Source organism: Cyprinus carpio, chromosome A6 (assembly GCF_018340385.1).
Source record: "Cyprinus carpio isolate SPL01 chromosome A6, ASM1834038v1, whole genome shotgun sequence".
NCBI lineage: Eukaryota > Metazoa > Chordata > Actinopteri > Cypriniformes > Cyprinidae > Cyprinus > Cyprinus carpio.
Genome location: NC_056577.1, coordinates 15,555,062 through 15,578,095, shown reverse-complemented (window position 1 = coordinate 15,578,095; position 23,034 = coordinate 15,555,062). Strand labels below are relative to the sequence as shown.

Genomic DNA, 23,034 nt, shown 5'->3' with positions numbered 1-23,034 from the left:
TCAAAAAAAAATGCTGGCAAATCACTTCACGTAACGCTGCAAAAGTGATTACTGAAAGGCTGTCAAAAAAAAGAAAGAAAAAAAATCATATTTTAGAGAAGAAAAAAAAACACCCACTGAATTTAAAAGCTGCTACATAGTAATGACTTTCTACTTCAAGGACCTTGATAGAAATGAAGTGGAGTGAAAAGTACGATATTTGTCTTTCAAATGTAGTGTAGTTAAAGTCATAAGTTTCAGTAAGAGATAATACTCAAGTAAATTGCAGATACTCAAAAAGTGTACTTGGGTAGAGTACTTAAGTAAATATACTTCATTACTGTCCACCTCTGCCAGTTATTTCTAATTTTCTTGTAGTGCGTCAGTAGGAAATATCAGTTTACATTTCCAAACATTCCTTTTGCCATTAATTGTAACAATCCAGTGAGATCTTTGTATGCACAAGGAGTCTGACAAATGCCAGTGCTCCACACAGAGATCTGATCTCTCCATCATCCAGTCCGTCTGGGATTACATGGGAAACCGAAAAAACTGAGACACTAAATCCAGAAGAACTGTGGCAATGTCTCCAAGTCACTTGCAGAAACCATACCTGCAAAGCTACAGTACTGTTTAAAGGCACTTAAGCGTAAATGCTGTAAAGTGAGGATGCTTTCAAAAATAATGTCATAAATAGATTTTATTTATCCATTAACTTCAATTAACTTAATCAAATCAATATTTGTTGTGGCCACACTTTGCATTTAAAATTTTAGATTTTGTCCTAGGTACACTTGTGCATAGTTTTTTCAGGTAGCTTTACAGGTAGGTTCTTTCAGGAATCTTGGAGATGTTGCCACAGTTCTTCTGGATTTAGTCTAAGTTTTTTATGTTTCTTCATGTAATCCCATCTCTGTGTGGATTACTGTCTGTTGTCAGACTTCTTGTGCATACAAAAATTCTCACTGGATTGTTACAATTAATGGCAAAATGAATGTTTTCTAATGCAAATAGATACTTCCTACTTAAATACTCTAAACCTTTTTTGTGTTAAAATTACTAGTGGCCTAAGACTTTTGCACAGTAGTGTATAATATATATATATATATATAGATATATATATATAGATATATATATATATATATATATATATATATATATATATATATATATATATATATATATATATATATATATATGTATGTATGTATGTATGATAATGCACACTGTTTTCCCAGATGAACGTTAAGCAATTCAAATTCACAGCATATACAGAGGAAGAGTTTAGCACCTTTTACACATATAGTCTTTACTGGTAAATTACTTTGTCATGTGTGAACAGGACCTTTTTAAAAATCCCGGTAAATTTGTTCTGGCGATCATATAGTTCTTATGGAGATGACATGATTACTCTGAGTGGTTTACAAAGCTCTGCTGCATTTTAATTAGTTTTCCTATATAAATATGCATTAGATGGACATCTTTGACCATTGGGCCTCACAGTTTTTTCAACATGTCGCTCTTCTCTATTCATCAGGGCTGCGACTCTACAATTGGATACGCTTATGCATGTCTCGTATTTCTAAGAGCAAAAAATTCTGATTGGCTAGTAATGTTAGTTTGGTTGAGAGGAAATCTGTGCTCCTCTCATACCATTGGTAGGTAAACTCATGGACTTGAAAGTAATATCAACAAGTTTTTTTAAATGTAGGAATATTTTTTTCCACAGCCAAACGCCGCACGCCAGAGATTCAGCACGGTGCCGGAGAACGTTAAGCCCTGTATTTCCATATGCATCCGACGTTCAGCTAACGGTACATGGGACGTCTGAGGCTGAGACTAGTTAACTCAATGATATGCTATCCAGGGGTAGGCCGGTCCATAGAGAATGTTCTCTGTTCTTCTCTTTTGCGAGTGCTCCCTTAAAGAAAAAAAATGCCCTGTCAAGCCACTGGCCCAAGAAAGAGTTCAGGTTGTGAGATCAGGACTCAACCTTGCCCAACCAGCCTTGGTTTCTGGAATTGATACTGCTTGTATCGGCTCACCTGTGGCCAATTCCTTTATGGAGGGATCTGCTCTCCCAGGAGAGGGGCAAAGTGCCCCAGGCTGGAACTGTGGAAACTGCACATTTGCCAGGACAGTGCGTTGGGAAGATGCTGAATGGCAGCTAAATCCTCCTCGTCCTAAAACTGTCCCCTGGTTCTTAGTGCACTTTCTCTGAGCCACCCTTGAACTGCTACATATGGCAGACATTATAGTGCCCTCTTTCAAGACAGCACTCTTACTCACGCGGTCATGCAATAAAACAGTGGGTGATTTATTTGAACTGTATATGGATGCTGCATCTATGGAACTGTCTTGCATGTTTATCCAGACAGGACTAGCTAGTTTAGACTGCCTGAGCAGCTGTTTATCTGTTTCAAAAGCTACAATTAAGGTCTACTGGTTTTAAAATTTATCTCATTGGATTGAGGAAGCGACAGCATTGTGATATGCTTCTAAATGAGAAACTTGCCCCTTTGGAGTCTGCGATCACTCTACCAGAAGCATGGCTTCTTTGTGGGCTTGGGCTAAAGGAATAAAATTCAGGATATCTTTGTGGCCCTGGCTCATCTTCTCAGAACACTTTTGCTACGTTTTACAACCTCAAGATTTCCTCTTTTGCACCACACTTTTTGTCTGTGCAGAGAGGTGACAACTGATCGGCTATTGGACGCCTTCAGTGTTTGGCCACACCCCCTGTGAGTAAGGTGGTTTCACCTAGGTCGTGTAGTCCTCTATGCCCTGTAGTGCTAGTATGGCACCATGTAATCAAAGCGATCAGTGTTCTTTACCACAGGACTTGGCTCAGTTTGGATTGACTGGGTGAATGAATATATGAATTACTGAGTATGAGTGCCGGCAAGATTGCTGCCGTTCATATGTTCTTTGAACTTGTGTATTCAACTTTGTGTGCTGGGAGCATGTCCTATGTTGGCTGTCAACAGACCTGGCTCTTTGGAGTTATGTCCAGTAACTATTTGCTGAAATTGTTTGTGCACAGTGTGATTTTAAGCTTACTCAAAGTGTTGGCATGCAATGTCAAGCACTGACTCCAAAGGGATTGCCTCTGGCTACTGAGAGAAGGGAGTTACCTTAGAGGAGAGAAGAAGATATTACAAGATATCGGCCTGAGCATTTTAATTGGCATCCCTCCCTGCCTGTCAACGTATGTATTAGCATAACTCTGCACACCCTGTTCGCGCAGACAGGATACGTCACCAGCGCATTCACGTACGCTGTGCGGACAGACCAAGAATGGCAGACTAACATTAACAACCCGATCTTCCTTCCTGGTATTGTAGTACTTTACTAACTGTACTATAAAGTTTTCTCACCGGTGAATGACACATGATGTAGCCCAGCGGTTTTGAATACATATGTAAAGGATTTGTCACTGATGATTCAAACGCAAGTTTTGAGCAGTGTAGAGCAGCGGTTCTCAATTCCAGTCCTCGCGCCTCCCTGCTCTGCACATTTTGTATGTTTCTCTTATCACTTCAGACGTTTGTTCTATTCAAACCCTGCAAAGTGGACATCACAGGATATTCCACCATGATTCCAGATCGAAGCAAATGTACAGTAGGTGGCCAACCAAAACGGTGGTTCTACCGCTGCGCGTACTGCAGCTTTTGACCGCTGAGTGGCGCTTTAACCACAAGTTATCAAACAAGCGCATCAAAGCACATTTTCGCAAATAGACGTCAGCTTTGCCTCGCTGATATGTTACATTTGATGACAGCAGTCAGGGAAAATGAAAGAAAAACACTGTAGTTAAAATATTAAAATATTCACAGATGAAAGTTTGGTACTTACAGTATGAAGTTATGTGCGTTTCTTAGAACGAATTCAAGCAGGATAAATGTCAAGCCTGTGTCTGACCCTGTGCTTATATTTTCTCTAAGCTAAATGGTATTAAACCATATTTTAGAGTACAGTCAACCAAACATATTAAAGGTTACACTGGTCAGTTTAAATAGACCGTAGTATACCGGTCCACTCTGCTGTTATGCCGAGGACGTTTTTGCTCATGTGAAGATGATGATCTTTTCAGTCGTTTACATTAAAAAAAAATATATATATAGTTTAACATTTATATACATTGCGAATATGGAAACATTTGGATATGTGCAGAATGAGACGTGAACAATTACCTCCAAATACATCTAGCCAAACCCGTGCTCGCTCGTCCTCGTCTGCACGCACGCATGCAATGTCACAATCTAATGCACTGTAAATGCCAGATTTGTTAAAACAAATAGGCCTACCGGAACGCAAATAAAAAAATAAAAAAACCGAACATTTTGCAGAACAGGTTTAAATAAAGTACTGGTCATAATACTCGCATAAAAGGTTTAATGTGAAAAAAGTGGTTCACTGACTGCGCAGCACAGCCACAAGCGCCACAGTTACGTTTGGGATAATTTTATTTTTAATACTATAGTGTCATTTGAAAACATTGCAATTGCGTTTTAAAATACAACAACAAGCACCACGAAACCATTTAAAGAGGCGCATTCAGAGGTCTCCTTGACGGGAAACAGTCAACTAAGTAAAATGATCTCAAACGTATGGCGCGCTCTCTTCATTTTATCAAATGATCATAATCACATCTATTCATTTGTCTTGCTACTAGCATTTCATTCAGACTAAAACCCCTTTAATTCAGGTGAGAAAGCTTTTTTTCAGAGTGGCTTTTGCACATAATAATAATACCGATGCAGACACATTTTGCAGCATTGGCGCAAAATTAGCTACTAAACAAGGATATCTGCTGATGCCGATATATTAAAAATGACAAGTATCGGCCCAATATATCGACCGACCGATATATCGGTCGACCTCCATTAAATACCCTCTAGACATCTCTGTTAAAATTTTTAAAGCATTATATATGCGTTTGCATAAATTCTGCTTTCAAAACGGTCTGTAATGGAGAGATACCTTAACAATGATTTTTCCTCTGAAACACAAAAACGAAAATTGAAATAAAATTGATATTTTATGTTTTGAGAATGGCCAACCCTTCTCTGCAGATATTGTTGCTTCTGGTTTGTGCACTGTAAATAGGCTAAAAAAAAAAAAAAAAAAGATGTCTCCAAAAACTATATTATATTATTAATATTTTTTGTCACGTCTGTAATGCATGTGTATTTCTCAAATCTAAAACAGCCTATAAAACATGTTCATAGACGGATACTTTACTGATGTCTGGACTCTGTTTGGGATTTAGTAAAAAATATAGAGATGTTTAATATATTTGTTGTTTATAGGCTACATTTTTATGTTTCATAGTCTAAAAATATTGTTTAGACGAAACAAAATAAAATTAAAGCAACAGTTTGCATCTTTTTTTCTTTCTTTTTTTTTTTAGTTAAGGCAACTTCCTCTGAAATTAAGTTATAATAACTAAAAAACGATATTGCACTATACAGTAGTCAACATTTGAAGTGGATCAAAACCTTTCTTCAAAGTTGTCCTAAAACCAAAATGACGAGTCCTATCTAAACCTGTTCTGCAAGTTTGAAACCCTGAATTTATATCAACCCCTACAAACTATACAGAACTACCCCCCAACCCCCTCCAGCTGAACTGAATTCGGTCTGTTTTTGGGCTGTGAGGAACGGTGTGTTTTCATGTTACTGGGTTGAAACATGCCTGCACTCACAGCAGCCCTACTCTTTTTATTCATTATTTTCTCGCAGCTTATATTATTTTCACAAGACCATAATAATAACAAATTATCAATTGATAATTAATCATTATTTATGAAAATCATTGTTATTTGTGAACGTAGCATTTGCGGAAGGTTTTAAGACCAAGCGAAATCCTCCGTCAGCTGCTCCTGCTTCACAGCGCGCGGGACTCGCACAAACTGACCCAACATTTAGCAAGGCAGGAAAACATTCAGTCTGCCTGAAGGAAGACGTATTTCATTGTAAGTTAATGCTATTAAATAGAGAGAGAGAGAGAGAGAGAGAGAGAGAGAGAGAGAGAGAGAGAGAGAGAGAGAGAGAGAGAGAGAGAGCGAGAGGAGAGAGAGAGAGAGAGAGGATAGAGAGAGAGAGAGAGAGAGAGAGAGAGAGAGAGAGAGAGAGAGAGAGAGAGAGAGAGAGAGAGAGAAAATAGTGTAGGCTATTCTTAAACTTGGAGCTCATTATATTGAAGTACAAATCCAAACACCAGAAGCAACCTACACTCTCTCAGTGTTCTTTCACTGAAAAGTAGGCTATGCATTTTATTTATTCACAGGCTATATGGTTGAAATAATATTTTAGTTCAAAACTTTAAAATTCCATTGTTAAAAAATGTGCTTTATTGGCTAACGTTTATTAGATATTAATAATTTTTGATTTAAATTCTAATGCCATTTGTAATTTCACAGTATTTTCACCTCCTAAATCACTGACCTTTGAAGTCACAATTCTATAATGGTCAAATTTACTTAGGCCGATGGCATTTTTTAATGACATTATTATTATTATTATTATTATTATTATTAGAATAATTGTAGCCTACATAAATAGGTGAAGCAAAACAAAAATGACAAATATTTGGATCATCCCTTATTTTTTCCCTTATTTTCTTAAAGAATAAACACTTATTTTCTACAAGAATAAACGATAACATTATTAATTCATAGAAATAATTTACTTAATTTTTAACCTGTTTTCTTTTTTTTTTTTACTTGAACTTCAATACAATTAAACTGACTTTAAAATCTCAAGGAGTTTATAAGTTAAAACGGGTAAATTGTCACAGTGCAAAAAAATAAATGAATAATAATTTAAAGCGAAACATAAGGTAAGGCTGGGCTCTCTCATTCGGGAGAAATCCAAATGTTTCCATATTCGTGATGTTGCCCATTTGAAGCTTAACTATTACTCATGAGGTAAAATAGGCTTTGTAGTTCATGCGTGTTTCAGTATCGACAAAAAAAAAAAAATCATAATTTGCAAAAATATGCCAAAGTGGACTGCTGCTCGCACCGGATGGCTCAGTGAATGGCTGCTGTTTCCAATGAATGTGTGTGCATGAGGCTCCAGCGCAATCAAACAGCTGAAACAGAAAATGCTGAATTTTTGGTCGCACAGTAAAGGCATAATTCAAAAATGCAAAGTGTTAGCAGTTTGAAAAATCAAGAATAATAACAGTTATAATAATAATAAGAGTTAATAATAATTATTGCTAAATGCTGGACCGTTCTCTTTTCGCTCTGCATATGAAACCTGAAGATTTTTTTTAAACCAAGAATGAACTGAAAGGAAAACATTTAGCTTTTTATCCGTGTGTGTGTTTGTGTTGTTTATATATATATTATATGTATATATATATATATATATATATATATATATATATATATATATATTATATAGAGATATATATATATATACATATACACACACACACACAACAGACACACACCCGGATAAAAAGCTATATATATATATATATATATATATCTATATATATATATATATATATATATATATATATATATATATATATATATATATATATATAGGGTCTCGTTCTGTATCGCGTATCTTGTCAGTGTCTGCGCTTGCTTGGCCATTTGTTATGGAGAAAATAAGGAAAGTGTGTCCAGCTGAATTAATGTAGTATTTTGTTAGACTGGTATAAAAAAAGCTTCTTTTACCGCGGCAGCCATCGCGTGAAGACCGAAGAGTGTAAAGACCATCCACTCTACCGTCCAACTCCACCGGGCAGGGACACTGGCAAAGGATAAGTACTGCTTTTTATTTCTCCTCTTTCCTACTACTTGTTTTGTTTCAGTTTTTAGTTTTATAACCATTTCTTGCTGTGTATAAGTAGTACGTTGTTGTTTTTTAGCATGTGTGTTTGGCAGTGTTTTTTTTTTAGGATTACTGATAAACTATTGTAAATTAAATTGTATTATTTGTATTTGTTAGTTAAATTATGTCTGAATTTATTGTGTATGTATAGGTCTTTTATTAAGTTTTACTTTTATTTAATTTAAGTTATTTTAATACTTCAACAAACTAAATGGAAATGAAACTTTTTATATATATATATGTGTGTGTGTGTGTGTGTGTGTGTGTGTGTGGTTGTACATACACGTATGTAGCTGTTTTTTTGGTGTTTGGCTTAGTGGTATGTTAGAATCATTATTATATTCTTATACCCTTTGTTCTTTAATATTTTGAATTGTTTTTAGCTTTGTTTTTTTCCATTTAAATGTTAAGTTTTAAATTTTGTATGCATTTGACATTTTTGTATTTCTTTATTTTTAAAATGTGTACAAGTAGTATTTATAAAGTTATAGCTTTTAGTTTTGGATCTGTTTGTTTTAATACTACAATTGATTGCTTCTGTTGTCCTCATTTGTAAGTCGCTTTGGATAAAAGCGTCTGATAAATGACTAAATATAAACAAATATAAATATAAATATAAATATATATAGGCCTTATATTAAATGACTGTTTAATTACAATAGCATGCATAAGATCCTTTGTGTAAAGGTCTTTCTTTTAATTTTTGATGAGTAGACTGTAGCCTAAGACTATCCTACATTTTGAAATTAACTCACTGTACATTTTTTAATGGTTTTTAAAGATGTTACAATGTTATATCAATGTTATTGTTGTTTTACTTCCTCCGTGCATGAACTGTGTTCAAATTGACATAATCGATATACAGTGTTCTTTGCTCCGTTGAAGTTTACTTCACTTCGGAACATTCATTCACAGATTTGTGCTACGTAGCGTCTTCACACACAGACGAAACTTACTAGAGAAGTGTGACATAATATACCTCTGTAAATAAATACTTTTTAAATTTACGCCTCACACGCTTTAATTCCCTTTGAATGGAACATATATGCTCACTTCGAACTGGAATCATTTACACCAATACAAGCATGTAATAATACACAGAGGATTGTGAAAATATTTCACTAATTCACAAGATGTTTTCAAATGGAACTCACTTCATTGCATATATTTTGTGTCTGATTTGTTTCATTTCTTTATGCAATTACTCATTTTCAAAATGTCAAATGTTATCATTTATTAATGTACTTAGCTAATAACGGTTGTTAGTGCACTGTCATTTTTGCTAACTTAAAAAAAAAAATTGTTTGGTAATTTTCTGTGTCAATCAAAAATACAAGTACCTAATTGACATGATTTATATAATATTAATAAATAACATAATAAACAAATAATACTTTTTAAAAACTATTATTTAGAAGTTTCTTTATGACACCATTAAGGTTCTATTTAGCACCAACATGGTTCTGTTATTGTAGAAAAACCCTAATCTGGTACTGTTTAGAACCATTTTCTAAATAGTAAGTACAAAACCGTATCAACTAACTGGTAAGTACTCTAAGAGATTTCATAGAAAGACAAACACTAAAAGCAAGACCAGACCTGGCAATCGAGATAAACATAACACATGTTGGTTGACTTGCATTCATAATTTCTGTATGATTAATAGACAGTAAACAATTAAATATGACCATACTTAGCTGTCAACACCTGCAAGGGTCATACTTAACTATGTCCATTGTTAGTGCTGAACCCAATGAGTACAACACTTTCAGTTTGGCCTACAATAAAAAAATATGTATAAAAAAGTACATTTCCCATAATTGTCTGAGAGAGGAACTGACCGTGCCCCAGCTCTGTCTGAGCATAGGTGCCTAACATACGGAATGACTCGGCTAACGGGATCCATTTTTTGTGCTGTTCAGCTGTGCACTGGCTGTTTAAGGTGGGAATGAACATGACAAAATGGACACCAAAGGGCTCTTGATACACACCCTTCACAATACTGCAGGATAAGAACAAACAGATATAAAATTTCAAGTAGAGAAACACCCAGATATGCAGTTACAGAAATTTACACTGGTTTCCAGAAGTGCTTTTTAAAGTCAAATGTATTTACACATTTATATAGACCTGCTTTTAATTATTAACAAATTAACAGTTAACAATGGCTGCATTAACTAAAATTAGTGCAACATAGTGCTAAATGTGTATTAAAAGTGAACTTTCAACCATGCTTCAACTATTTCAGTTTGAGAACAGGAGTAGAGTTCCTTTCCCTTTGACACACTTTTAACCTGAGACCTTTGCTCAGGCTGTCTGCAAACACTTTGGAACTTGCCTTTGACTGTAAAAATAAAATAAGCTTTCATGTTACTCACAGGCCTTTTTTTAAACTTCATACCACTGGTTTGGTGAAAAATGTAAATAACGTAATGTGACAAAAACATATTTACTAGATTAAAATAAATAAATAAATAAATAAACAGGATATTTTACTCCACGTCCAGAAAAATGCATTGTTTGAATGATAAAACCAGTAAAAAAAAGATGATTATTTCAGCAATGTAGGCTCTATGAAGGAACAGCTGGAATGAAGCAAGAACATAACCCATACATGACTTGTCATTTGATTACAAAGATGCTGGGACAAAGGTGACTAACACCAGGGCACTCATTATTTACTTTTATATTCTTCTTTCAGCTTTCAACTACTTTCAGTTAACTTTCCTATTTTTAAGACTTTAAATTAATTCTAATCATAAAGTGTAGACTTACCCAAGCATTTGAAGGAGAGTCTGTTTTTATATGGACCTCAAAACTTTTGTTTTTTATCCTCTATACATCATACAATGGCACAGTATTCCTGAATGGCAAATACACAAACCTCTTGTAGGAGTAGATCTCCTCTGGATCAGAAATACCATATTCCCTAAGCTTCAGAATCATCTGAGCACTCTTCCGCACTGCTGCATCATATCTCTCACTGCGGGAGAGAAAGTTCAGGTCTTCATGCTGGAAGTCTGGATCACCAATAACCAGAGACTCTAGGAAATAAAAACAAAGCACAACAGGTGATGTGCCATTTTTTATTCTATCTTTTTACCTTGATGTCTCAAACTAGTTCTAAATAATTCTGGCTGAGAATCTAAGATACAGAATTAGAAATAGAAACAGAGATAGATATTTTTTTTTACACTACTGAAACTTTAAACCTCTTTCATTTTTTAGTTATACAATTTGGTTATGTAACAGTTACAAAGTTATGTTTATTTTAGAGTAGAAAAATAGATAAAGTGGCTGGACAGAAAGTATTGTCTTTAATAGAGAGTAAATATTGGAATATAAGACAATGTTCTACTTATCACACTTTTAAATATCATAATTTGGACAGAAAGTATTGTCTTTAATAGAGAGTAAATTTTGGAATATAAGACAATGTTCTACTTATCACAAATTTAAATATAATCATAAAAAAATGGCTTAAGACGAATCAGTTGTGTTAACATTTGTAGAAATTTTAAATAATGTGTTTGGGGTAACTTATTTGTGTTTTATGTAGCGTTGTATGCATGTCTGACTACTTGTTTTTGTGTGTACCTCACTGATCTATAATATAGAACATAGTCATATATAGATCAGTGGTGTACCTGCATAGGGCCTGCGGATGTAAATTAGCAATGTTGCTACAATCCAGCTTGTTTACGTTTTGTATTTTATACTAATGTTCCTTAACATTTATTGTCCCTATCAAATTAAAAACATATCAAATCAAATCATTTTTTTTTTGCATTCAAAAACAACTGTAAAATTATACATATACATATACATATACATATATATATGCAATGCAGATAAAATCTGATAATTCTGATCACAGCTTACCTATTTCTCTCCTCCTGCGTGTCTTTTCTGCACCACCATCCAATATGTTGGTAAGGATCTCCGGGTTAAAAGATGCATTTTCGCGTTCACGGCTAATATCAGGATTCATGACTGTTCCGTTCGAGTTGCTTCTGGACGATGTGCCTACTGCTTTGTGTTCTTTTATTTATGTTGTATAACGTTTCAACTCTGGCCTACTGGGGTTTGTTACTTCCTCGAAGGGCGAAGTTTGACGTCAGTTTTAAGTTGACCAATAGAAGCGTTAACAAATTGGTTTTCAAGGCACACGTGATCCAAGATTACGGTTACGTTTTTTTCCAATTGTAAAGCCGCGATGGCTGGTATCTCCCAAAAAATAAGGCAGAAGAGTCATAATTCCGTATTGTTATTATTATTATTATTGTTATTATTATTATTAACTGCGTTTTAAGATGCATACCAAACGGGTGAATTACATTCCTTTTGACTTTGCATTTACTGTTGAAAAAAAAGAATGGTGAACGCAAAATACATAAACACAAAGAAAATAAAATGTAAATAATAAATAAAAATATTTATGATGTAAATAAAACATAAACAAATAAATAAATGAACATACTGATGCTTGGTCAGTTTATTAAATGTATGTGGAAGTGCGCCAGAGCCCGCATACCTCTTTCCTGGTGACGTGTCACGTGACTGCGGCATGGCGCTGTTGTCTTAATGTGCAGCGTATCAAAATACTATTAATTTCTAATGACCCAGGCCTCTAGATGCACAGTTAAACTGAATTTATGAAATGCTGCCTCCTCCAGCCCTGTTTCACTTCCTCTGGGAGATCAATACAGACCTGGTGAAAGATGGTGCTTCAGTCCGAACGTATGGCAGGTCGGTACAATTGTTAAAGTTGTCAGAAATGTTTAGGTGCGATTTTTATTCATTTAACCCCACTATATGTTTAATTTAAATGTCAAATTTAAGTCAGAGAAGTGCTGCGAACATCTGTATTTATTACTAATGGAAAATAGCTTTGATCCTAGTGTAGTAGGTTAAATTTTGAGTAACCTTTCTTAATGTTCATGTAAAACTGATATTATATCAAAAAGGCTATTTATAAAACATGTTTGTATGTTGTATCTTTGTTTGAATGCCAGTATACATATGTTAAGGTAAACAGACTTCTTAAATGAAAACCAGGAACATTTACTATTTCAGTGCTCAAAATAATTAAATCTTATTTGTTATTATCCATTATTTAAAAAGGGGATTGATATGGGTTAGATGATCCTGTTGTTATAATTAATACTTATCATAATGTTTGTGGTTTAAACTGACCCTGGCTGATTTTAATTCACGAAAAATCACAAAAAAGCATACAAATGAAATAATTTTAAAAACCAGATTTACATATATATATATATATATATATATATATACATATATATATGTATATATATGTATATATATATATATATATACTATATATATATATAAATACATGTAATATGTAATATATATATTATGTCAATGCACTGTTTTATTATTGTTGTATGTAATACTTTCAATACCTTATGCCTCTGAAACAACTTACAATACATTACGCCTAATGAATACACTGACTAGCTTGCAGTATCTTTGGAATAAAGAGCTTTTAGAATGTTACAAACCAATAGAAATCAAACGAGTTAAAAAAAAAATTTAAAGGGTTAGTTCACCCAAAAATGAAAATAAGGCCATGAATTACTCACCCTCAAAGCATCCTAGGTGTATATGACTTTCTTCTTTCAGATGAATCCAGGCGGTGTCATATTAAAAATTGTCAAATTAAATGGTTCCAAGCAAACCCAGAGCTGAGCTGTTGTGTGTCTCAGAGCAACACTGCGTTGCATCTTTCCTGAATTAATTTGTTTTTGAATTAATCAGTGAACCAATTTTTCAGAGATCCATTCATAAAGACAGTCAACTTGCCATTTTGAATGAATCATTTGATTGAAACCAGCAGTTCAATTCCAGGCTGCAGCAAAGTCAGATTGTGCAGAAGATTCATCTGTTTCCTGTGGTCTTGTCCCAGTGGTTGTCTGAGACAAGGTCTTTACAGGGGATCTGTCTCTGGGGCTCTAGTTGTCCTGGTCTCCGCTGTCTTTCAGGGCTGTAGAGGTCCTTTCTAGGTGCTGATCCACCATCTGGTCTGGATACGTACTGGATCCGGGTGACTGCAGTGACCCTCTGACTTGGATACAGACTGGATCTGGTGACTACGGTGACCTCGGAATAAGAGAGCAACAGACTAATATTAGCGTATGCCATTCTTCTAATGATGTAGCAAGTACATCAGGTGTTATGGGAAGTGTTCCCGGTTCCAGTTTACCTAGTTAAGGCAGCCTAAAAATCCTTTAACGGATTTGGATATTAGAAGCATATTAGTGTGTTATGTGTAAGCCAGGTTAAAGAGATATGTCTTTAATCTAGATTTAAACTGCAAGAGTGTGTCTGCCTCCCCAACAATGTTAGGTAGGTTATTCCAGAGTTTAGGCACTAAATAGGAAAAGGATCTGCCGCCCGCAATTGACTTTGATATTCTAGGTATTATCAAATTACCAGAGTTTTGAGAATGCAGCGGACATGGAGGACTATAATGTAACAAGAGCTCATTCAAATACTGAGGTGCTAAACCATTCAGGGCTTTATAAGTAATAAGCAAGATTTTAAAATCTATACGATGTTTGATAGGGAGTCAGTGCAGTGTTGACAGGACTGGGCTAATATGGTCATACTTCCTGGTTCTAGTAAGAACTCTAGCTGCTGCATTTTGGACTAACTGGAGTTTGTTTACTAAGCGTGCAGAACAACCACCCAATAAAGCATTACAATAATCTAACCTTGAGGTCATAAATGCATGGATAAACATTTCTGCATTTGACATTGAGAGCATAGGCCGTATTTTAGATATATTTTTGAGATGGAAAAATGCAGCTTTACAAATGCTAGAAACGTAGCTTTCTAAGGAAAGATTGCTATCAAATAGCACAGTGGTTCCCAAAGTGGGGGGGGGGGGGTCGCGGGACCCCGGCGCAGGGGTCGCGAGATGATTTCTATAAAAAAGTGTATAAATATATATAGTGAAAAAATATATAGGCCCTATATATTTTTGTTGCAATTAATTTAACCCTTTCGCACGTACGATCACACCGGTGTGATCAGTCTAGACTGGTCCCTGGAGTGTACGATCACACCGGTCAGTGTATGACGTGAAATTCAAATGTGCTCTCGCCCGTTGGCTGGCGCTGAGCCAGAGACAGGCGCGCTCAGAGCTGTCATCAGAACTTTTCAGAGTTTTCAACCACATAATGTTTATTTTAGGTTTCAGACATATACGTACTAAAAAAAACAATACATTTAGAGTTTGTAAAATACACACTGATGTAAAAGGACGAGGCGATAATAATCCTTTCCATTATAATTAGACACGTTTTATGCATATCAGATACACATTGTGTAAGTAACTTTAAAGTTTACTCTATTATTCTCCCAGTTCACCATCCACTTACTTTTATGTATTTCGGGAGAAGTGGATGAATTCACGTGTTGTAAATCCAACAGATCCGATTCTCTGAACTGTGTCTGCGGCACAAACTAAGATGGCGGCGCCCATCGCGCATACAGCTCAACTAACGCGATCGTTATAAAGGTGTTTAAACAACAAAACACTTCCACTTGCATATATTTGAAAATTGGAATATCAGCTATTTCATGCCATATCTAACAAATTTGTGAATATTTTGAATAAAAAAGGAAAAATGACATAAAAGCAGATCATAATTCATTCAGCTCTGTTGTTTCTGCGGTGTGTCACGTGACAAGCAATGACGCGTCACCATGGAAACCATAAAGTGACACATCTAAATAACAATCGCCTTGAAAAACTCACGCTGGGGGGTCAGCCAGAATATTTTAAACTTATGTGTGAAAGGGTTAATTCAATACTTGTTAAATGGTGTTTGCAGAAAAGTCTGATACAAATAAAAAATATATAATATATATATATATATATATATATATATTTATATATTAATTCAGTTTGTAATTTTGTCCCAGACATTACGAGATTACGTCAGCGTCAATCACAATCAAGTTACGTACGTACATCACGCGCAGCAACACAACGTATCCCGCTGTTTGCTAAAGTTAAAGGTGTTTGGAGGCTCCAAAAAAAGGGGTTGTTGAGGTGGTGGGGGGGGGTGCGGGGTCGCGGGGCAGCAGTGCATTTATCATGGGGGTCGCGGGCTTAAAAGTTTGGGAACCCCTGAAATAGCACACCTAGGTTCCTAACTGTTGACGAAGAATTGACAGAGCAGTCATCAAGTCTTAGAGAGCGTTCTAGGTTATTGCATGCAGAGCTTTTAGGTCCTATAATTAACACCTCTGTTTTTTCAGAATTTAGCAGTAAGAAATTACTTGTCATCCAGTTTTTTATATTGACTATGCATTCCGTTAGTTTTTCAAATTGGTATGTTTCACCGGGCTGCAAAGAAATATAGAGCTGAGTATCATCAGCATAAACAGAGAAAGCTAACACTGTGTTTCCTAATGATATTTCCCAAGGGTAACATGAGAAGCGTGAAGAATAACGACCCTAGTATTGAGCCTTGAGGTACTCCATACTGCACTTGTGATCGATATGATACCTCTTCATTCACTGCTACGAATTGATGGTGGTCATATAAGTACGATTTAAACCATGCTAATGCACTTCCATTAATGCCAACAAAGTGTTCTAGTGTGTGCAAAAGAATGGTGTGGTCAATAGTGTTGAATGCAGCACTAAGATCCAATAGCACTAATAGAGAGATACAACCACGATCAGATGATAAGAGCAGGTCATTTGTAACTCTAAGGAGAGCAGTCTCAGTACTATGATACGGTCTAAATCCTGACTGGAAATCCTCACAGATACCATTTTTCTCTAAGAAGGAATATAATTGTGAGAATATTACCTTTTCTAGTATCTTGGACAGAAAAGAGAGATTCGAGATCGGTCTATAATTAACTAGTTCTTTGGGGTCAAGTTGTGATTTTTTGATGAGAGGCTTAATAACAGCCAGTTTAAAGGTTTTGGGGACATATCCTAATAACAATGATGAATTAATAATAGTCAGAAGAGCATCTGTGACTTCTGGAAGCACCTCTTTTAGGAGCTTAGATAGAATAAGGTCTAACATACATGTTGTTGGTTTAGATGATTTAACAAGTTTATACAATTCTTCCTCTCCTATAGTAGAGAATGAGTGGAACTGTTCCTCATGGGATCTATAGTGCACTGTCTGATGCGATACTGTAGCTGACAGCTGCATGGTTACAATTTTATCTCTAATATTATCAATTTTAGAAGTAAAGTAGTTCATAAAGTCATTACTGCTGTGATGTTGGGAAATGTCAACACTTGTTGATTTTTTATTTTTCGTTAATTTAGCCACTGTATTGAATAAATACCTGGGGTTATGTTTGTTTTCTTCTAAAAGAGACGAAAAGTAATCAGATCTAGCAGTTTTTAATTATTTTCTGTAGGATAGGTTACTTTCCCTCCAAGCAATACAAAATACCTCTAGTTTTGTTTTCCTCCAGCTGTGCTCCATTTTCCGGGCTGCTCTCTTTAGGGTGCGAGTCTGCTCATAATACCATGGTGTCAGACTGTTTTCCTTAACCTTCCTTAAGCGTAAAGGAGCAACTGTATTTAAAATGCTAGAAAAGAGAGAGTCCATAGTTTCTGTTACATCATCAAGTTGTTCTGAGGTTTTGGATATGCTAAGGAATTGGGATACATCAGGAAGATTACTTACAAAGCAGTCTTTTGTGGTAGAAGTGATGGTTCTACCATACTTGTAACAAGAAGTAGAATTTACAGTTTTAGCTATATGAAGTTTGCACAAAAATAAATAATGATCTGAGATATCATTGCTTGGCTGCATAATTTCAACACCATCAACATCAATTCCATGTGACCGTATTAAATCTAGAGTATGATTTCGACAATGAGTAGGTCCTGAGACGCGTTGTCTAACCCCAATAGAGTTCAGAATGTCTATAAATGTTTATCCTAGTGCATCTTTTTCATTATCAACATGGATATTAAAATCACCAACAATTAAAACTTTATCTGCAGCCAGCACTAACTCGGATGTAAAATCAGCAAACTCTTTAATAAAGTCTGTATGGTGCCCTGGTGGCCTGTATACAGTAGCCAGTACAAACATCACAGGGGATTTATCATTAACATTTTTCTCTCTGGATAATGTTATATGAAGCACCATTACTTCAAACGAGTTATACTTGAAGCCTGCCCTCTGAGAAATCCTGAAACATTGTTATAAATTGAAGCAACACCTCCCCCTTTACCTTTTGGACGTGGCTCATGTTTATAACAGTAATCTTGGGGTGTAGAGTCATTTAAAATAATGTAATCATCAGGTTTTAGCCAGGTTTCTGTCAAACAGAGCACATCTAGATTATGATCAGTGATCATATTATTTACAAAAAGTGCTTTCGTAGAAAGGGACCTGATACTCAATAAGCCAAGCTTTATCATTTGTTTATCCGTATTGCATCTGTTTTTTATTTGTTGAACCTCAATTAAATTGTTGCTCTTAAATTGGTTTGGACGTTTTTTGTATTTTCTAGTTCGGGGAACAGACACAGTCTCTATAGTGTGATATCTAGGTGAAAGAATTAACTGACTTCTGTGACGTGAGGCGGCTAGCAGACGGTCAGTTTAGCCAGTCTGTCTGCTTCCTGACCTGGGTCCCAGTTAGTCAAGTACAAACTCTAAGACTATGTGCTATATTTCTAGAGAGAAGAGCGGCACCACCCCAGGAGGGATGAAGACCATTTCTTTTCAACAGGTCAGGTCTGCCCCAAAAGCTCGTCCAATTGTCTATGAAACCTATGTTATTCTGCGGGCACCACTTAGACATCCAGCCATTGAGTGATGACAATGTGCTATGCATCTCATCACCACAGTAAGCAGGGAGGGGACCAGAGCATATTACAGCGTCTGACATCGTGCTTGCAAGTTCACACACCTCTTTAATGTTATTTTTAGTGACCTCCGACTAGCGAAGTCGAACATCATTAGCGCCAGTGTGAATAACAATCTTACTGTATTTACGTTTATCATTAGCCAGCACTTTTAAATTTGCTAAGATGTCAGGCGCTCTGGCTCCCGGTAAACATTGGACTATGGTGGCTGGTGACTCTATTTTCATGTTCTGTACAATAGAATCGCCAATAACTAGAGCACTTTTATCAGGTTTCTCAGTGGGTGCATCACTGAGTGGGGAGAACCTGTTTAATATTTTGATCGGAACAGAAGAGTGGTGTTTAGACCCACGACTATGCCGCCTCACAGTCACCCAGTTGCCCTGCTGCAAAGGCGCTGTTACCTGAACCGAACAATGTACAGGACTCCCTGAGCTAGACTCATCCAAGGCCGTATCTAGAGCCCTCACATTCTTACTGTCCTCAATTAAAGTTTGGATGCGTGTCTCTAGTTCTGAAATCTTCTCTGTCAGCCTAACTATTTCCCTGAATTTATCACATGTGAATCCCTCCTCACCGACAGAGAGAGATAAACTGTACATGTGGCAAGCAGTGCAAATAACAATAGCAGGAGAAGCCATTACTCACCGTGCTTGATGAAAGATTCTTACCACAGTTGATTGATGAACTTGTGAAAAACCGGAGAGAGAGAGTAGCGAGAGAGAGGAGAGGAGAAAAGAAAACAGCGATAGGCACGAATGGAAATGCTAATGACAAGCTAACGAGTGCTAACGCAATGCAGGTGCACTGCACTCGCGGATTTAAAATAAAAGTGAACAATCAAATTAATCAGATTAGATTGATAGATAATATCAGAAATATGGTGGGAATTAAGTTATATTTTATCACTTTAAACAACAGAGAGTGTTCATACTTCGTAGAATCCGCAGGCCAGGCCATTCTCAAGCCCGCCCGCCTCTGCTCACCCAAGCCGTCCTCCGCTCACTCTAGGCCGCGGTGTGTGACGCTGTTTCGTTGAGAAAGCGAAACTACTTTGTTTGGCCTTCTAAAAGAGGACACGACTAGAAATCATGTTTATATCACATTTATAATGGGTTTTATGTTTAAAGCGCGAGGTGTCATGCTTTGGCTACACATCAGCTGCCTGGAGAGAGCAGGGCTGGAGATGATGACACCGTTGCAAATGCGATGATGATTGGCTGGGTGGGCGGTGCCCTGCTCACGCTGTCTCACTGCATGCTCTGACTACCTCTAAACACAAGTCAGCGACAATGGCGAAGAGCCGGGGAAATTCAAAGGTAGCGTTGTTGAACTGGAAGTACAGGTGTCCTTGAATTCAAAGTGTGTGAACATTATTTATTTTCAATATTTATTTTCGTTACTGTACTGAATATTTAAGAGTTGGATAGTGTTCTGTTTATTGTGCAGTAGGCCTAATATACAGTTACAGAGATTTGCACTAATGGCCAGGTTTTCCTTTTTTTGTTTCTTTTTACCCAAGTTTACATTTGTGTGTCTTAATTTTGCACTTGAATTTTATTTTCAATATTTATTTTTTATATGTTTTTATTTCTATGCATATCATATGGCAGGCTGCAATCTACTGAGTTCAAATAAATACCAAATGTTCTTAAATACTGTATATAGTGTTTTCATTCTTCAATCAGTTAATATAAACATCTTTGATATTAAAGATGTTATAGAACGTAATAGCGTTATAGAACATAAAAAAATAACGTCACAGTTACTTTGCTGAGTAACTAATTACTTTTACAGTGTGGTAACTGAGTTACTAACTCAATTACTTTTTGGGAGCAGTAATTTGTAACTGTAACTAATTACCTTTTTAAAGTAAGATGACCAACACTGATCACAACGCACTGGATAGCTGGCCAATCAGCACACCTCGATTTTCAGACCGATGAGCCTTGTAAAAATCGACGCATTTTAGAAGGCGGGGCATAGAGGAGAAACAATAATGTACAGTATGTGGAAAATAATGTGTTTTTAGAACCTTAAACTGCATAATCACATTTCATTACACCAAATACACAAAATAATGTTCATCATATGACCCCTGTAAAGATTCCTATATGCATCTACATTTGGAAGGCCAAATAAAGTGCTTTTGCTTTAGCCTAGATACACACAGCATCTCCCTGACATGGCTGCTTCAACACTAACTGGGGTTACTGAAACCACACCTTCTCTCTTTGCGTGAACATTTGGGCAGCATTATGAAAATATTTCCACATAGTGACGTAAACGTGGGGGAATATTTGAATGAGCCATTTTAGGGGGGCTTGGCAGAGTCTTAACTTTGATAAAGAATATCTCTTTGAATTTGAGACTTTAGTCTTTGCAACTTTACAGATCTTCTTCATGAGAAAGGAAAAATTGAAATCGCCCCTTTAAAATAAACCTACCATAAAAATTACAGACCCTTCATTTTTGTGAAGTGGGCAAACTTACTAAATCAGCAGGGGATCAAATAAATATTTTCCCCACTGTATGTTATACACAAATGCAAGGGAATGTGTATAAGAGATATGTGCATACTGTACTTTAAATATAAAGTATAAATAGTATAAAGTATAAATAGTGTTGTGTATCGTACTTGGGGACATTTAACTGTTATTTAGATAGCTTAAGGAAAGAAAATTGTCTTAAGCCTAGCTGTTCTGGTGCTCAATGCTCTGCGTTGCCGACCAGGCGGCAAAAGTTAACAGAGGTAGTGGCTTAAATGTGAGGAGTCTAGAATGATTTTTCCAACCCCTTTCCTCACTCTGGATATGTACTGTTCTTGGAGAGTGGGAAGGGCTGTACTGATGATTTTCTCAGCAGTCCAGACTATCAACTATTGTCTTTTGAGGTCTGATTTGGTAGCCGAGCCAAACCAGACAGTTATAGAATGGCAGTAGAACTGCAGAAGCAGCACCTGCAGGTTGAACTTCCTTGAAGTGAGCCGGTGAAAGAAATACAGCCTCTGCTAGGCCTTTTCCAAAATAGAGTCAATGTGGAACTCCAACTTTAGGTCCTGTGAGATGGTGGTGCCCAGGATCCTGAATGACTCCACTGCTACCACTGTTCTGTTCATGATGGTGAGTGGGGGGGAGTGCTAGGGGTTTCTTCTAAAGTCTACACCCATCCTCAAAGTTTTGAGTGTGTTCAGCTCCAGTTTGTTTTGACTGTACCAGACAGTCAGCTGTTCAGTCTCTCTTCTATATGCAGATTTGTCACCATCCTGAATGAGGCTGATGACTGTAGTGTTGTCTGCAAACTTCAGAAGCTTGACAGAATGATCTTTTGCAATGCAGTCATTGGTATACAGGGAGAAGAGCAGTGGGGAGAGAATACATGACTGGGAGGCACCAGTGCTGATTGTGCAGGTGTTGGATGTGAATTTTCACAGTCTCACTAGCTACCTGTCTGTCAGAAGGTTGGTGATCCAATGACAGATAGAGCTAGGGAAAGAGGCTGGGTTAGTTTGGTCTTTTGTCTTACACACTTTTGGTTTTTAGTAATTTACTAACTCTTAATATTGACAGACAGTGCATTAGAGGATGCTGAAATTCTGGTGATATTCCCACTTATAATTGTGTGCAGTCAAATTAAGGTAGCTGCAACAAGTTCTGTTTTAGACTTTTACTTTTACTAGTAGTAGAAAGATTTTGTTTTTCTGGTTTCCTGTTTCCCCTTGTTATTCCTGATAGTCCTCTCATTCCTTTGTTACCAGTTTTCATTGTCAGGTACTTTCTGTTTGTTGTTGTAATGTAGGTGAGCTTGGTTCTGATTCTTTGTTTCTTGGTTTCATGAACTTTTGTTCCTTTGTTATTATATTATTAAACCAGTGCATTTGGATTTGACTCTTCCTTGTTTCTGAGCTTTACTTTTTACAATTTCCTAGTAAATATTGATTAATGGTCTTAATTATTATTTCTTAAATATTTTTATTATCATTTATGTATTTCTTTCAACTAAAAAACAAAACAAAAAAAAAAGTAGCTTGTGTTTGTCTTTCCATCTAGACTTATAAGTTACAAGCCAGAAGGGTCCAAAGCCGTTCTAAGTGGTCAGCAATCTTCTGCAGAGTGCCATGTGTCTGTACAAACAACACTTGTTGAACCATTCCAGCCCACACTTGGAGCTCAGTATTTTGTTCTTGGTGAAATTGAAAAGACTGATGGTGAGTTTGAGTATGATGTACAGTAATATAAATAAACTGTAATTCCAGCCTGCTCTAAGTCTAAATCCAGAAGCAGTTTGGTTCTGTTTGTATTCAGAA

General features: G+C 36.2%; 2 protein-coding genes across 3 annotated transcripts in view; one reads left to right on the top strand and one right to left on the bottom strand.

Moving 5' to 3' along the window:
• acox1 (acyl-CoA oxidase 1, palmitoyl) overlaps positions 1–11,959 on the bottom strand; it is a 28,543-nt gene extending 16,584 nt beyond the window's left edge. The window contains exons 1-3 of one of the 2 annotated variants that reach the window (XM_042758178.1): positions 11,718–11,959; positions 10,720–10,879; positions 9,677–9,837 (exon numbers count right to left, since the gene is read on the bottom strand). In XM_042758178.1, the coding sequence (XP_042614112.1) occupies positions 9,677–9,837; positions 10,720–10,879; positions 11,718–11,826 (430 nt within the window). In that variant the 5' untranslated portion in view covers positions 11,827–11,959. The remainder of the gene's footprint in view (positions 1–9,676; positions 9,838–10,719; positions 10,880–11,717) is intronic. The other variant, XM_042758177.1, reaches the window with a different exon arrangement.
• A 401-nt stretch (positions 11,960–12,360) lies between these two features.
• The window catches only part of ten1 (TEN1 subunit of CST complex), a 12,788-nt gene continuing 2,114 nt past the window's right edge, over positions 12,361–23,034 (top strand). Inside the window, exons 1-2 of the mRNA XM_019102295.2 lie at positions 12,361–12,584; positions 22,778–22,935. Of these exons, the coding sequence (XP_018957840.2) occupies positions 12,496–12,584; positions 22,778–22,935 (247 nt within the window). The 5' untranslated portion in view covers positions 12,361–12,495. The remainder of the gene's footprint in view (positions 12,585–22,777; positions 22,936–23,034) is intronic.